Consider the following 16,590-nt stretch of genomic DNA (forward strand, 5'->3'; position numbering starts at 1 on the left):
TTTGTAGATATCTACTAAACTAAAGCAAATAAAGAGAGTAGGCCTGTTATACTGAGTGATATATATTATACACACTGCTCTGCTTTCTGCACGGACCTCACAGCTGTTCTCACTGTAAACATCGCGTCGCGATGAAAGCAGTTAATAAAATAATATCCAGGGGATGCATGCAGAGCTGTCATTGGCTGAGATAAGTCCGGCCGTGCGTCTCGACTCTTTGAAACATCACTGTTGCCGGAAATGCATCCACGAAGGAGCCGTGGAGGACTGTGGAGGACCCATCAGTGTATCCTCGGTTATAGCTCCTCCAGAGAGCCTCCTCGACGCTCGATGCTCGGTCCTCGATGTGCATTTCGAGAAATGAGATGTCCTTCAACATGGCGCGCTAAAATTCATTTCCGGGTCACTACCGGAGGACCGAGGAGTCGAGGATGGGACATTTGATGACATGAGAAAGGGCCCCGGTCACCCTAGATACACTGGCAAAATATACAGTAGATATGTAACTTGTTCAAAATGTACCTACCTGTTTGACCAGTAGATGGCGTCTGATTTTAAGCTGCTTTTAATAAATTTAACGAAGAAGTACTTTTTACGTCGCTTGAATGTGACGTCATTGTTCTTCACGTGTGGACCGTCCGCTATCACAACACTTAGCTTGTTGATGAACAGATATTACAAGTTAACTCTTCATCTTTAGATAAAAACACAGACACAAAGACAGCCATGACCTCCAACTGCCGGCGGCCTGAACACACAGCCCCTCCCGAATTGGTCAGTAACACGGATTATAGTAGTTTTCAGATGCTAAGCTAACAGCAGCAGTTTGGTTCTTTAAAGGGAACCCTTGGTATAATAATATAACACTATGAGCGTTTTAATAGGGCACTGACGTGATGTTGACTTGATGATTGGCTAACTATTGAGTAGTTAACTTATTGTTGTAATGGTGTAATTAACTCTAGTTTAGTAGTTTTTGATCAACGTTTTGTGTCCTGTCTTGTGAATTGAAGTCGTTTGTAATTGCTAGATATAGAGAACATAGTTAAAAGGTATTTTGGTAAAACCAAAAGTTACGAACATGCTTACATTAAAAAAAAAGCACGATGTTCTCACTGATTCTAACGTTATAGCTTAATGATCAAGTCACAGGCTGAATAGATGAGAACAGGAAACTTCCTCTGGTCTTTGCTGCAGGTTAATAAACATCTAGGAGGACAACAGGTGGTGTGAATTTAGTGAGTCAGGAAGAGTCAAGAATGAAACTCATTTTTTGAATTGTCTTTATTACACTGAATTCATTGTTTGATTGTTAAATGTCTGTTCACAATCTAGAAATGTGTTGTTGCAGTGACTGGCTCGTTATTTGTAGTTTTATGTTATTACTTAGGTCTCATTTTGTAAGCGAAAGTGTCTTATAAGTCTAAATAATATAAAAATGACATATAATGTAATGAAAATACACGAGACACACATTTAGATGTCTGCTGACAGATGTTTTGAACAGTTTTATTGAATTGAAATGTTAATGATGTGCTCTTATCCCCACAGTTCTACAATGAAGTTGAGGCAAAGAAATACTCTCAGAAGTGAGTCTGATGAAATGTGTGCATAACTTCCTTTACCTGTGGTCCCTATGTTCCCAGGACCCCATCCTATTCTATTAGTAAATATGTTTTTTTCTATAATATGAGCAGCTCAGGTGTATTTTGTAAATAGAAATCATTCAAAAAGACAAATAATAGTTTGAGCAGCAGATACATTCAAGAGATGCTTCATAGAAAGAAAAATAATAATGGAGCAGGGTGGTTAAATCTCAAACCATGAACGTTTTACTGGGATACGGACACTGCTAAAAGCCCCACACTAACCTAAAGCTAGTTTGGATTAAAATGTTATTTCATTTTATCACAACATCACAACATCACACAATTAGCAAGTTAGGGAGGCGATTGTCTGTGTTTTTAGTGTATACATTCACTTAACTATTTAAAGGTGTATGTATACAAATATCTACAACTATTTTAAGGATGGATATTCCCTTCCAAAAGAACAATAAACAAAAAACCATTCCCCGTCTGATTCATCAGACCTGAGTAAAAGTTGTTTTAGTTGTGTGTTGAGACCTGGCTTAAAATCTATTGAACCCCATATCAATTATGATGGCAATTAGACACATTTAATGTTCACCTTCATAGTTTAAAAAGGGCCAGAAGTCACATATTAACCGTTACTCAAAACTCTGTGTGTTTTGTTGCGTCACAGCTCTCGAATGATTGAGATCCAAACCCAGATGTCCGAGAGAGCTGTGGAGCTTTTGAACCTTCCCGAAGGACAGCCATGCTTCCTGTTAGATGTGGGGTGAGTGACACTGACTTTGTTTGTTTGTTTGGCTAGTTAACAGTACTGCAATAGTCTCGCAGTGTTTGAGAATCACCTCACCTTTTTGTTTGTTTTGTAAGGTCCAGAATACACTTATTATGTGAGATTGGGATTTTAAAGACTTGTCTCTCTGTTTTTTGTCTCAGGTGCGGCTCTGGTCTCAGTGGAGACTTCCTGTCGGAGGAGGGACACTACTGGGTCGGAGTCGACATCAGCACTGCAATGCTTGGTAAGTTTAAACTATCACCTTCAACAAGAAGCAACGGAAGCATGGGCTGGATGATGAACCGGTTTAATATTGATATTAAATAAACCTTCATCTCATCTTTCAATAGACCTAAAACAATAAGTGTGTCTTCTTTTAAGTTCAGTGTTTTGCATGTTACACAAGATACATCAGAGGTTTCAGTTTTAAGCCTCTAAGCGACATTTAAGGAGATGTCGACACATTTCTAAAACCTTGATCAAACCCTGTCTTTCCTGTAACAGATGTTGCACTGGACAGAGAAGTAGAGGGAGACCTTTTAGTGGGGGACATGGGCCACGGGATGCCGTTCAGAGCCGGGACATTTGACGGTTGCATCAGGTGAATAACAAAGCATGACTTTTGAAAAAAAAGAAAAGAAGGTATCCTATTTCATTTTTAATAATTTCTGACTCTGTTTTTCATTTAACGTTTGAATTATTCCACGTCAGTATCTCTGCTCTGCAGTGGCTCTGTAATGCCGACAAGAGGTCACATAGTCCTCCGAAGAGACTCTACACCTTCTTTAGTACTCTCTACTCTTCTCTGGTAAGGTTTTTATACAAACTTCCAGATACCAAATTTCAAAATGGAGACAGTTCCTAGCCTCTTATTGTTCTTTGTCTTTCAGTCAAGAGGCTCACGTGCCATTTTCCAGCTTTATCCAGAGAACTCAGAACAGGTGAAATAATGTAGTGCATAGTTGATATGAAATTTGGTGTTTTTTCTGGATTCATTTTCTTACCATCAGTCTTCTTCCCTCTCTAAAGCTTGAGCTGATCACGACGCAGGCCATGAGGGCAGGTTTTGGTGGAGGTATGGTGGTGGACTACCCCAACAGCAGCAAAGCCAAAAAGTCAGTACCTTTCAGAAGCTAGGCTTTTATTTTGATATATTTAGCTGCAGCCCTCTTCAAGTGATTCCCTCTTAATGGCCTGTGAAATTAGCAGCAGTGTAATTATAACAAAAGGCTAATTAGAACATATTGAATTAACTGTTTGTCACATTAGCCTCTTAATAAATGATCACACATTAATACGGTTAGCCTGATTTACTCCTTCACTTACACACACATTTATTTTGTTTCCAGGTTCTTCTTGTGTCTGTTTGCTGGAGTTACCGGTTCTCTTCCCAAAGTAAGAAACAAAATATTTAGTGGGTTTCGGGGCATCTGTGTTTCATTATAGCTACATCATTATAATTGTTATCTTTTTTTGTTCTTTTCAGGGATTGGGAACAGAAACGTCAGACAGAGCTGTATCAAACCAGGTCCAGTATTCAGGACAAAGGTAAAGATATTTAGACAAATACTGATTATTGTAAGAGTTTGAGGAAACTGTTATCTTGGTTGAAAGGAGCCAAGTTTGTTTGAGTAATCAGTGTTTAACAAGATTTATTTTGTAGTAAATGTAATTTATTCAAAAAGAGTGATGAGATGTACCCTGAGCATCAAATGAATATTGTGAAACTAGTGTGTTACTTGCTGCTGGAAATGTGCATCTAAGGCCTTTGTTAATACCAAAACATTTTGTGAATTTCACACCTATACATTTTAATGAATTGTTTGCAAACTGATTACTTTATTTGCTGATTTTTTAATCTCTTATGAGAGTTTTTGGAAAATCCCAGCCCATTTTTTGGAATGAGAATATTTGCTGGACAGAGCAAGTCATTTATAATCGGGCTCTTAGAAATCGTGATCAACATTTTAAATGTAAACAATGAATACAAAATGTTTTAGTGGCAGCACTACCTTTCTCGGACAAGGATAGGCACCACTTTCTTTATTGATTTGTGTTAAAACAGCCTTGTAAAAAAAGGTCTTGGCCCTGATAAATGCAGGTTGAGTCATACCTGCTTTAAAGAGGCCTAAAGACCGAGAGAAATCTCCAAAGGGTTGTCGTCCTGCCTCACTTAAAACCTGTCAGGCAGCTTTTCCTCCCTTTTACATAGTGATGTTGAAGTTGCTCCTATTGATTAAACCAAGAGAATTGATGGTAAAACATTTAGCATAAGATCTGAGGAGTTTTGGACGTGGTTTACCACAAAGACCACGGTGCAATTTAAATAAGCTAATCATCCACACTTTGTCTTTGTGAAGATGTCGGTTTAAAGGCATGAAGGGGAAATCAGCGAAGAAGGGGCGCGATTGGATTTTGGAGAAAAAGGAGAGGAGGAGAAGGCAGGGACGGTATGTACAAGACTGTGGTTTAAACTCTTTCAGGACAAATAATTGTATCTTGTGCTGAAATATTCAGGCTCTAAATAATGTTATATCATTAGGTTAAACTTAACTGAATCCCTGATTGGCTGTAATCTGTAACATTGCTGACGCCTTCTCTCTCTGCTTTGTGTTTGATTTTCAGGGAGGTTCGATCCGACACAAAGTACACTGCACGTCAGAGAAAACCTCATTTCTAGCTCTGACTCATGCAGCTGTGCCTTCATTAGCTCTCGTCTGTACCACCCTGAACACAATCACCATTCAAACTGCAAAGTGTTTGGACTTAATTGTACCCACTCTTTAAAACAGGTGGATAAGATAAGAAGTAAAATGCTATTATGGCTGATCCATTTTACATTTGGTTGAGTGTATAGCAATGTTTCTCACAAATGTTTGTCAAGTGTTGCACTCTCCATGTTCTGGTTGGCTGGACATGGAGAGAAATCTGTAAAATCTTGCAGAGGAGAAAGATTTAGCTTTGACGGCAACAATAATCTCATAGAATTAAAACAATTATCATAAATGTCACATTTTCGATATCTGTTTATTAAAAACCTATAAAAGATATTTGTATTATACTCACTTTTATTCTCCCGAATATAGAATCAATTTAACTAACAAGCATTGAGGTTGTTAGTTAAATTCCTCCTTTTTGTAATCCTGTGTCACAAAAAACACTCTTTTATGGAGATATGAGATGTAGAAAATGACAATACACTTGAAAGTTGTCCTATAACAAACTGACAGCTCATTATATTATGAGGAAGGTTACAAAAAGGAGAACGTCTGGATGCCCAAAAAAGTTGTGCTCATAATGGGGAAATGGAACCAAACAAAGTAAACGCATTGCTGCTGCAACTACTATTACTTACGTTTTTTTATGGTTTATATAAACTTTATTGTATAAAATAATAGAAACATTTCGACAATTGATAAGGTACTTATGTTGGGTATGAAGGAAGAAAACAAAAGATACTATAGTTATGGATACACTTAAAAATCCTAGCTAGATATATGATGGCATCAAATGATAACTATACTTTATAACACAGTAGTAAAAGCAATTCTAAGACACGTTTCAAAGTCGGTAAGTAGGCTTTTATGTAAAAAAATATTTAAATGTTGAGGCCTTTCGCTGTTTCCATAAGTGTGCCTCACATAAAGCCAACAGAGGTCGCTGTGAGCTTTGGCACGAGGGAAGCCATCCACCTGGGCGTTATCTCTGAACCTGCTCAATAGATAATCAAACCCAACACAGATCCACCAGACTCTCTGAGGAGACAGTCACTTTACTGTCAGTCGTGCTTTCAATATGTTGGATTGACTTTAACGGTAACAAATAAACTTAAAGTGGGGAATTATTTCAAAAGACAGACCAATTAGTGCGGTTTGAGGAGGAAGTTGAGGGTGTGTAATGGGTTAACGTCGGCAGGCCTCTCCTCTCACCTTTAGTGCGCGTCACCCGGCTCCGTAAAGTGGTCCCACCATCGACACCGAAGGGGCGAAACACCGCCGCCAGACGCGCACCTCTCCTCGGTCTGACTCGCATCATCCCGGTCTCCTCCCCGCTGCTCCATCACCGCACGCGAACCACAAAACACCGGGCACTGAAGGAATAAGTGTGATTTACCGCAAACATGAAGGACCGCATGCAAGAACTGAAACATGTAAGTTACTGTTTGATTATTTTAAAGGACCAGTATCCACCTGTTCGTGGAGTAGGCTAGATGGTTTATAAAGACGCTTTTAGATGATGTAAAAGCGTCTTCTGACGGCACAGAGCCGTGTGCGCTCACTGAGCAACAGTTGTGACGCTCAGGGGTCTGATGGAGGCTGAAATGTAGGGTTTTATAACAGGCAACAGACGCGTATTACTGCTAGGCATTACTGTATGGGTAAAACGGATGAATGATGGGTGGTTATTAATCCAATTAAAAGTAATTTCCTCCTCAATCTCGAAATAAAAAAATCGCTATGATCTGCCTGCCTAAATTCTTTAAGCAATTTGTATGCTATTTCATCTCTGGGACTCAAAAGGGAGATTAAAGCATAGACATTCCTTTGAATTCATAGTGTTTAATCACGATGTGGTCTTTCATTCAATATGCAATATTCAATTTCAGCATTGTGTGCAATCTATGTAGAATCAATTAGCTATTCAGAAACAGTTGAATTGTTAATTGTGTGCCCTGTGAGGAAATATATTATAGTGCATTAATAATTGTTCTGTGTGTGCGGTTTGATCGATCTGTCCAGCCATGGGTGTGTGATTTGAAAAAGGAAATTGGTCCCAGCTCGCCCATTTCACCTAAATGTCAGCCCTCTGCGCGTCACAGGCGCTCTCATCAAAAACCTTTAACCCCCCCACACCGAGCACAATGTGTTGTCCTTTCTGACATTACTATTGATAAAAGAGATGGGGGTTTCAATGTGAAATATACTTTTACTATCTTATCTCCGCAATTCTACCCTCATCATCTCCAACATATTCATCCTCGTGAAAATGTGTATGTGCGTGCGTGTGTGTTAAAGTCACCATTGTCAGATCTATGTAATTGGCAGTTAACCTGGGGAGTCAGTCGGGCAAACAATTTACGACTTCTCAGTTTTCAGTAAAGATCTAGCAATGAATTGGCCTCAAGGGAGACAACAACCATTTGTGTGATGTGGTGTGCAGGGTCGGTGTGTGTGTGTGTGTGCCTTACTCAATAGCTTCACTGAGAAATCAGGATCAACTGAAATGTAATACGGTTGCTGATTATATTATATTTTATTATTTTTGATCATATCATTCATGTCTGAGAATTGGCAGCTGGAGCAGGCCCAGCCAGACCAATTTCATCAAATACAGACCAAATACAATTGAAGTGAATTGCATGTCACAGACTGTTATTTCCCATCAGCACTAGGTTGATATTGTTTCCCATTTGCAGCTACTTGACTCTCATGCAGATGTCTCAGTGTGTCAGGACAGCACATTACAACAGCACAGTGTCAGATTCATGGGATTGTATTTAAATGGCTGCCTAGGGCTTGCAATTAATCATTGTTTCAATATATATTAATGGGCTGTACAGCTCCCAAAACCTGAGCCTGCTAAGTCTAAGTTTATTTATTTGCTCATTGCAGATTTACAGTTCTGTTCTTCACTGAGACTTCATCTTTAACCCTTCGCTTCCACCTACCCTTGCTGGATTGTCACTGGACTTTGTTTCAGATTTTCAAACTGGAAGACGTGTGGCTTTTCTGGAAATATTTTCATTAAATCAATGAAGAAATGAACATGCATAAATATATTCATTAAGAATACATTTGTGTTGTTGCAGCCTTGTGCTTCATTGATCAATAGTTATTATAGCTTTAAATAAGAATTAGGAGTTGGAGTCCCCTCCAAGAAACAATACCTTGTTGAGAGGGAAGAGACATTTGTTGTCAAAAAACAAGGCACTTTCACCCAGGAGACTGGAGATCATGTAAGCCAGTGTTGGGTTATTTAAACTGAGTCTACATCTGTCTAATAGTGTTGGACGCAATGTTCCACTTCTGAGAGTGGTAGTGAAAACAACTGATAATGCACTACAATTGTTTCTGCACTAGAATCAACTGTGGTTGTTTTTGGGGGATAAACACAAGATGATGTTTGCTACCATTCATACACGTCTTCAGCTGTACACCTACATTTGGCCTTTTATCACAAGACACCCCCATCCGAGAATGGTCACAGGTGATAGTACCTGCATGTTTGTCTTATGGTTAGTCTCTAGTGGTCAACTGGCAGCCCAAACCTCATCTCTTCTATTCAGCTGCAGACAGTGATTGCTCTTTTCGGTCTCATTGGTGAATTCTTTGAAGGCCCCTCTTTGGGCCTGGCCTCTGACTCCTACTCCCTCAGGAGCTGTGCAGTTGAACAGGTTACAAAACCCCTGCATACCAACTCAACTGGACCCACTTTTATATTCCTGCCTCGTGTACCATCTGCCTAATGATGAAGACACACCAGCAGGAGTGGCAGCAGAGGTCAAGGTCTGGCATTTCCCAGTCTTTAACTGCGTTTAGATGGCATGAGCTGAAAGACAACTTCTTAGCCCTCCGTTTCTCTTCTTCCTGGATGTTGGATGGTAGGTGTGGTCTGGACATTGTAGCCATGGTGGTTAGTCTCTTGCCCTCAAGTTTAGCTCTTAGACACCTTAGTTCTTTGTTTTCTTGCCACGTACATCACACTTGTGCTAGGCTCGTGACCAATGTGTTTAAAGGGCAGTGTGACTTACTGAATGTGATAGTGGAAGTATTGACTTTTATTAGGAAAGTGATTCAATTAAACTGATTAAACTCTCTCTTATTCTGGAAGGTGACATCTGGCCAATATCAGTGCTGTTACTGAATGGATTTATTTGATTTTCATTTGTTACATTTGGATTGTGTACTGTTTTCTCCATTACATTTGGTTTGTCTAGTTTGAAAATGTTTTTCCTTGTAAGAGTTGCTTAAATGGTTGTAATAATCAGTAATTTCAGAAAACATATTACAAAGATATCACATCATTTTCACATAAAACCAAGATAACTGAGCTTTACAGATTGCGTAGCTTCTGTGTCTTTGTTTTGAAGAGTCACACTGCTAGTTGAATCACCCTTTTTATGTGTCATTTTGGCAGGAAATTGAGTTTTGCTCATATTTGCGTGGTGGAGGTTCTGCCTCAACATTGTCCATATGCATATAAAGCTATGAGCTCATCACCTGCCTATGACTCTGCTCTTCCAGAAGCTCATTAGATTGCTGCCTAAAAACTGTCAGTTTCAATAACTAAAAGGCTCATACAGCCTCTCCTTACCTCGTCCCATCATTCCCAGTCGGCCAAACTTGATTTAGTGACAGATGGTGCAGATGAGAGGTTTTTCTCAGTAGTCTTCAAGCTCTGGAACCTAAGGTTGATATCTGCATGGTGAAAAGGTTATTGCAGATTTCACAAACACCAGGAACTGTTATCAATCAAATGTGATTGCTCATATCTTAATTATTTCCTGACGTTTTATCAGCTCTGTCTCTTTCTTCTTCTTCCGTCTTGTCGTTTGATTGACCGTATCTGCCTCTTTATCCATCTCAATCTCTTCTTAATATTAACCTGCTCCTTTCTTTCATCCTCTCGGTAATGCTGAGTTTCTCCGTTATTGCTCTTTGCTCTCGTCCTATCCGCAGTTTATCAGATGGCTTCCTGCCCTCCCCTTTTCTTTACGTTCTCCCTTCTGTCTGCTCTGTGCAGCCTTGTTAGGCAGTGTATTGGAATAGGCAGCTCTTTGTGTGTGTTTGGTGGGGTTCTCACTGTCTTTGCCTGTTTGGCATTAGAGTGACATATCAACTAATAGGATGGATGTGAAGCCCGACTGAGATATTCTGTGTCTTTTACACTTTCATTTCAATATACTATCCCCTATCTTTTCTCTTCCACTTGTTTCCATGTCCTCGCCTTTTTTTCTTCTGTCCTTGACCTGTGTTGACACTTTGTAAGTGACGCAAACAGGGAGAGAAAGAAAAAGCCATGCTGACTGCTGTTGAATTGCACACTGATCTTAGAGGGTCAAAGGTTTTATTTATCTTCGTTGAAGCTTCAAGCCTCTGCAAACAGTTCAGAAACCAGCAACAATCTGGTTGTGCTCCACAGCTGGGCTTTTATCCTTTAAATCAGACACAGAGAGAGTGAAACGGCAATGCACTGTCACCATCCTACATTATCGTTATTAGTCGTGAGTAAGGCACAAGCATACGCATGTTATTCATCAACGCATAGAGGCTAATAGCAATAATGAGCTGTGAAAGGAGTGTGACTGACTGGTACACCTATCTGTTGGCTGCTAATGGTTATTTTTTAAATGTGTGAATGGTAGACCCATTTAATCATCCTGAACTAGGCTATTCTTATAAAGTAAGGCATGACATGAGGGCTTGTGTTAATGGACGTTTCTTGAGCTGACTTTTACCTTTTTTCTGAAAATCAATGCCTCCTGATGGGTCATTGTTGCTTTTTCTCATAAAGACTAGCTGCTCCCTAGGCATTAGCTAATGGATATCCTGATCATAAATAAATACGTTTCTGTTATCAAACTGTATCCGTCTGCTTGAGATTAGCTTTAAGTCCTCTTCGATACTGCTTCTAAAATGTAAATTATAATTTGCAGACCTCCCCTTTCACATCATCTTATAATCGATGACATCAGAGTGGTTCTTCAGATAACGTCTTTTATCACAGCTACTCGTCGGAGATTAAGGCTAAAAGAAGCCCCTAAGTAGCCGTATTTGACTTTCATAGGTGGTAATCTTTCATAATGATTATATATATATATATACTTGCTAATGTGAGGCTGAACAGGGACTTTGAACTAATCACGCAATAAAATACATTATTCACCATAGTCCCCACCTTCCACAAAATGACATATTACAGTACATTACATTTCATTTAGCTGACGCTTTTATCCAAAGCGACTTACAATTACCAATTACAGGTACATTCTCCCTGGAGTAACTAAGGACTAAGTGCCTTACTCAAGGGCACACTAGTGGTGGTGTTCCTGGCGGGATTTGAACTCACAACCTTCCGATCTTCAGCCTACCTCACTATCCCCACCACATATATATATTGGCATTTACCAATCTGGTGGCTTGATCGACAGAAACATATTTTTTTTGGGTTAAAATATCCGCTTGCAATAGGTTTTTGCCCTCTTGGGGGCAGCGAAAGCCGTGAACAACAAACTGACATATTATCACGTTTGAAGTTTGTTAGACAAGCTAATTCTTATTTACACTTCTAGCAGATACAGGGAATATTAGCATATATTTGGAGTTACATATTAATTCACCTTTTTAAGCTACATGCTTCACTAAGTTCACCTGTGTTTCTCGGCTGTTTGGGGCGGAGCAGCTAGCACATGTTGGCCTTTTACAGGTTTTCCAATGAAAACATCTGCCTGTTGAAGCTGAAAACATAAACAAATAAATTCCATGGCTTTTCTAACTAGACACACTATATCATCCTCACGTCCACAGAAATCCTAATTCCTACTAGCTATTTGCTGAAATGCTCTATGCTGATATGAGGTTTTTCTTGAGAGGACTGTTCTCTTCTTTAGGTCAACATTTTACAAATATTTCAGAACTAAAACAGTAATTTAATTAGTCAGTTGACAGACTATTAATTGGCAACAACGTAGTTAATTGATTGATTCACAAATATTGTTGCAGTTCCAGCTCTGCCTTTTTTCTCATCTAAACTGAAACTCTTTAGGTTTTTTAGACATCACCTTGGACTTTTGGAAATTGTGAGGAACAAATATAACATTTTTCAAAATGTTGCATTTCTTTGCCTCTTTCCGCCTCTATTTTCTTTAACACTTTTATTGGCTTTTCTATGCATTTCTTCTGCTACTGTTGCTGCCCCCGTTGAATCTTTTCCTGCCATGCATTGTGTTACACTCCCCCATATCTCCAATATAATTGTGTTATCGGCACACTGGTGCTATCATAATCCTTCATGGTCAGCGAGGCTCTCTGAATATGCCCCACAAAAGAATAGGGGGAAGGGTCTGGGGGATGAGGAAGAGCCATGGCATTAGTGGTGACAGCACAACTCTTTTCTCTGCCTGTGATCTGTTATTAAAGTTCAGCTGAAGCTTCTGACATTTTCACACACACACACACACACACACACACACACACACACACACACACACACACACACACACACACACACACACACACAGCAACATATGCAAAATAAAAGTAAATATCCTCTATTTAGTGTAAAAGGTCAGTCCTCTCATATAAGGATAAGGAACGAGTTATCAGTGTGAGAATTGGCAGCTGCAGACATTTGGATTATTTACTGGAATTGATTATCATTAATTGGTATATAGACACACTATTATTGTGTTATGAGACATTATTAACCGTGTCGCAGTTTTTATATTTAGACATGTTTCAAATGGAATCTTTTTGATTATTAACTTAAGTTCAGATAAATGTAAGGTAGGCCGAGGGCGGAGAAAGATTGGATGAAACGCAGCTGAAAGAAGAACAACAAACAATACAATGTGTAAAAAGATGAACAGAAGAGGAAGAGACTGCAAGAGGAAGATTACGTTTATTTGTTATTCCAACCTTATCCACATTGAAATCATTTCAGTTTGGTTAGATAAAAGGTTGTTGAAGTTATCTTAAGGAAGGATAATGAGATGTTAAAGAAAAGACAAACACAAAAGATTGTGTGAGAAGGGGGTGCGAGACAAAGGTAACGGAGTCCATTTTGTGTGGGCCAGCTGCTGTAATGTTCAGTAGTGAAGCTGAAGTCTGGAGGAAGGAGAAGGAGGCGAGAGAATGACAGAGAATGAGAATGAGAAAGAATATGATTAAAAGGGGAGGACGTTGAGGAGGATTGTTAGGATAAAGACAATTTGTTGCACATGCACACACCTTGACACTCTGCTCTCTCTTCTCCCACCCACATTGTTCTTCTTCGTGTTACTGCTGAACCCTGCTCGCTGCCGACAGGGCTGAAAAAACTCACCCTGTTAACCTCGGACAGATCGTTTTTCACTGGAATGAATATATATGAAATATATTTGAACAAAAGAAAAATCCAATATAGAACATTTCAGCAAAATGATGTGCATGCAGAGCCGAAACAGCCAAGAGGCCTGTCATGTGGCTCCTTAAAGAATGACAATTAAATATCCTTCATCAGCGGATATTCACTGAAAAAGAATACTCGCATTCAGCATTGAAACGTTTACTGAGAAAAAATGTGTCTGGTTTAAATTGCAGTGTTTTTTTTGGACAAAAAAACGAGTCTGTATTTATCTCAGAAAGTTATCCATAGGAGTGAATTGATCAACTATAGTGCACATTATTTATTTTTCAGCTGACTACATCTGAAATCAATGCGTGCCCTGATTTTCTTCAAAGCTTGCTCCCTGCACGGTAATTTAAAAGGAACTGACTTGAGTTTTACATTTGGCTGGCTCCATCAATCACTTCCTGTGTCGTCTCGTTACCCACCCTGCTCCTTGGTTGTGTAATTATCCTGTCTCGATAGCCCCACTATGTCCTCCTCTTCCTTCAGCCGCTCATTTACTCTGACAGTCAGCCGGGCAATCAGTCATTTATAGACCAGTGCTAATTTGTGGTTTTGCTGTGTCAGCATCAGATCTCTGCTCTGTTTACACTAAATCCTATAACTTGCTTTTATTTAGATTGTTTGATGATAATATATTTGCTCTAAAATGACATGCTAATTGTTTGTTTTTTCTAGTGATGAACTAAGTTAAACCTGCACTCATTATAAAGTCTGTTTGGATATGATCATTAGCTTGATACAGGAGAGGGTGAAAGGAACATGGCTATTATGTTTGGTGTGTCGATGTGCTGCGTATGCACATTCGAAGTTAGAAAACGTAATCCAAATTACAGAAAATACTTGATGTGTATATTTGAGTATTATTTATTTGTTTTGTAATTTTGGTAACCTGTCCCTATGGTCAGGATAATGGCACGTTATATTGGATGGACAGTAGAGTAAATTCATGTGACTGAAGAGCATTCACATCGTCTGACAATTCAAATTGTGTGAAGATAGTCACATGCATGTCAATGCATCTATATATCAATTAAATATTGGGATTAAAACCTTAAATGACTTTGTATGATGTGAGGCATCTTATTTGTTTGACTTTTCTGGCATGTTCTTATTAATATTGCGTAAGAATGTGACCTCAATTTAACATAATTTGGTCCTGAACAATAGCTGATTTTGACACTGTGTTAGCATCGATGATTTGCAAATGGAGCACAAAAAAAACTGCAGAAAACATAAACAAATAATCCAATTTTAAAGTATGTGTGTGTATTTTAGTGAACACACATCCATAATGAAAGTTACCTCGCTGTATTATGGTAATAAATCTCGTTATGCTCCCAGTATTCCACTGTGCAGCTGACACAGATTGTTATGAGTCATTTCTAATGGGAATGCAAGAAGCTGCTTGAATTGGCTGCAATACAAAGATGCAGGAAACAGGCCTGCTATAATATGAAAACACAAAAAGATAATAACGGACTGCCCACAAGGGTTTCAATCTTCACTTGAACTGTTTCCCACTGCTCTTCTCTTTGTAACTCTCAGATAAAACCGTGAAAAGAGTCTGAATGCACTCACAGGATAAAATCCCTTCCTCTCCATTTAACCTGAACATTGATTACCATAATCAACGATGTAACATTCATTATAGATGTGTGCTCACATACTTGAACATATTTATTATTTATTCAGGTTTCCCTCATTAGTCAAATACTAACAACAATACACAATACTTGTTTGTTCTCCCTTGGCAAAGCCTTGCTGCTCCCACTGTTTGAAAATCTGCTTTCAGGCTCATTTATATGCTCACATATGACCCACAGTGTCTCTATGTCCACCTATAGCACATTCAACTACACTTTCACAGTTTTCAATAATTGTTGTGATGCCCTGTTTCTCCTCTTCTCTTTTTCCCCTACTCACAGCTGTGATTTTGCACCCTTCACACTTGATGCCTGTTTTATCTCTCGTTCTTTCACTGATGGACTATATTTCCTGCTTCTCCTGTTTACACTGGATGTGCAGGCACTGCCTTTTGTCTTTATGGAGCGACTCCCTGCTGGCACGGTGCCTAGAACAACTCTCTAATCTAATAAACAGCATAATCAGGCCACTTCTCCTGCCGGGGTGTTTCACCCGAGAGCAAACCCCAGAGGCAGAGGGAATTGAAGGTTTATGGCTCTAACGGGGACCGGCTTGTATAGGCCTCAATCCCTCAGTGTGTTAACCGTCTGTTGTATATTATCAGTGTGTCAGCTGTTGTGTGCATGTATGTTTGCAAGTCTGGCTGAGAGCAGCTGCTATGTGTGGACAGTGAAGTCTGTAGGCTGAGTCAAGAATGAAACACTAAAGTCCTCTCCCAGTGTCTTTGTTGCTCAGCAGGATGTTCAAATCTGGAGGTTTGGGGTACAGCTCTTCTGCCCTCATGACCACTCATGGAGAAAGCACACCAACGCCCTCGCCTCTCTGCAGGAGGAACAGCATCTCTCTGTGGAGGAGGAGAACATTACTGGTGCTCCCGGAGCTTATTCCTCTGCCTCCTGCTGCTGCCGCCTCTTTCCTCTCTGCAGTCCCTCAAATGAACCTCATTGCCATACCAACTCCAAACTTTAAGTTATAAATACCATGTGAGGTGTTTAGCTCCCCACAGAGCCACATATGGTACACCCATTGGCTGTTGTCATGACAGCTGAGGGTATTACGGATAAGCTATCAAATTGTGTATTTAGGTTCATTGTTTTGGACCGAAATACACATTTTGTTTTCAAAATATTTAGGTACTTTTATTGAAACCAGAGCATTACAATCCATGAATCCAAAAATCGTCTCCTTTCAGTGGGTTTAGATTAGCGTGATGACAGGCTCTGCTTTCCTCTCACTTGCTTTTCACACCAATTGCCTCGCCATCTCTCACCGAAATCTGTTCTTTAAGACATTTTTCTCAAGAACTGGTTCCTCTGCCACTGCTTTTCTCCACATCTTTCCTGGCTCCATTTCTATGTCAGCATATCCCATGTTAACTCTCCTCAGACGTGATTTGGGTTTGAGTTCAGAAGAAGGAGTGCATAATAATCCTTCTGTTATTGCAGAGTTAAAACAAGACAGATGAGA

General features: G+C 39.5%; 2 protein-coding genes across 5 annotated transcripts in view; both read left to right on the top strand.

The window, feature by feature from the left end:
- The first annotated feature begins 401 nt into the window (after positions 1-401).
- bud23 (BUD23 rRNA methyltransferase and ribosome maturation factor) lies at positions 402-5,417 on the top strand. Its single transcript, XM_034115156.1, has 12 exons — positions 402-774; positions 1,552-1,589; positions 2,266-2,361; positions 2,529-2,611; positions 2,872-2,968; positions 3,079-3,175; positions 3,258-3,308; positions 3,397-3,482; positions 3,717-3,762; positions 3,854-3,915; positions 4,728-4,817; positions 4,993-5,417. Exons 1-12 carry the CDS (start codon positions 727-729, stop codon positions 5,045-5,047), a joined length of 849 nt encoding a protein of 282 aa, XP_033971047.1. The 5' UTR covers positions 402-726; the 3' UTR covers positions 5,048-5,417.
- A 716-nt stretch (positions 5,418-6,133) lies between these two features.
- stx1a (syntaxin 1A (brain)) overlaps positions 6,134-16,590 on the top strand; it is a 47,119-nt gene continuing 36,662 nt past the window's right edge. For all 4 annotated transcript variants that reach the window (XM_034115158.1, XM_034115157.1, XM_034115161.1 and 1 more), the window contains exon 1: positions 6,134-6,517. In XM_034115158.1, the coding sequence (XP_033971049.1) occupies positions 6,488-6,517 (30 nt within the window). In that variant the 5' untranslated portion in view covers positions 6,134-6,487. The remainder of the gene's footprint in view (positions 6,518-16,590) is intronic.

This window comes from Trematomus bernacchii, unplaced genomic scaffold (assembly GCF_902827165.1).
Source record: "Trematomus bernacchii unplaced genomic scaffold, fTreBer1.1, whole genome shotgun sequence".
NCBI classification, from domain to species: Eukaryota; Metazoa; Chordata; class Actinopteri; order Perciformes; family Nototheniidae; genus Trematomus; species Trematomus bernacchii.

Coding starts and splice junctions, on each gene's coding strand:
- bud23 (XM_034115156.1), top strand. CDS start 727: ATGACCTCCAACTGCCGGCGGCCTGAACACACAGCCCCTCCCGAATTG. Junction 2,612..2,871: donor CATCAGCACTGCAATGCTTG/GTAAGTTTAAAC, acceptor TTCCTGTAACAG/ATGTTGCACTGGACAGAGAA. Junction 2,969..3,078: donor ACATTTGACGGTTGCATCAG/GTGAATAACAAA, acceptor ATTCCACGTCAG/TATCTCTGCTCTGCAGTGGC.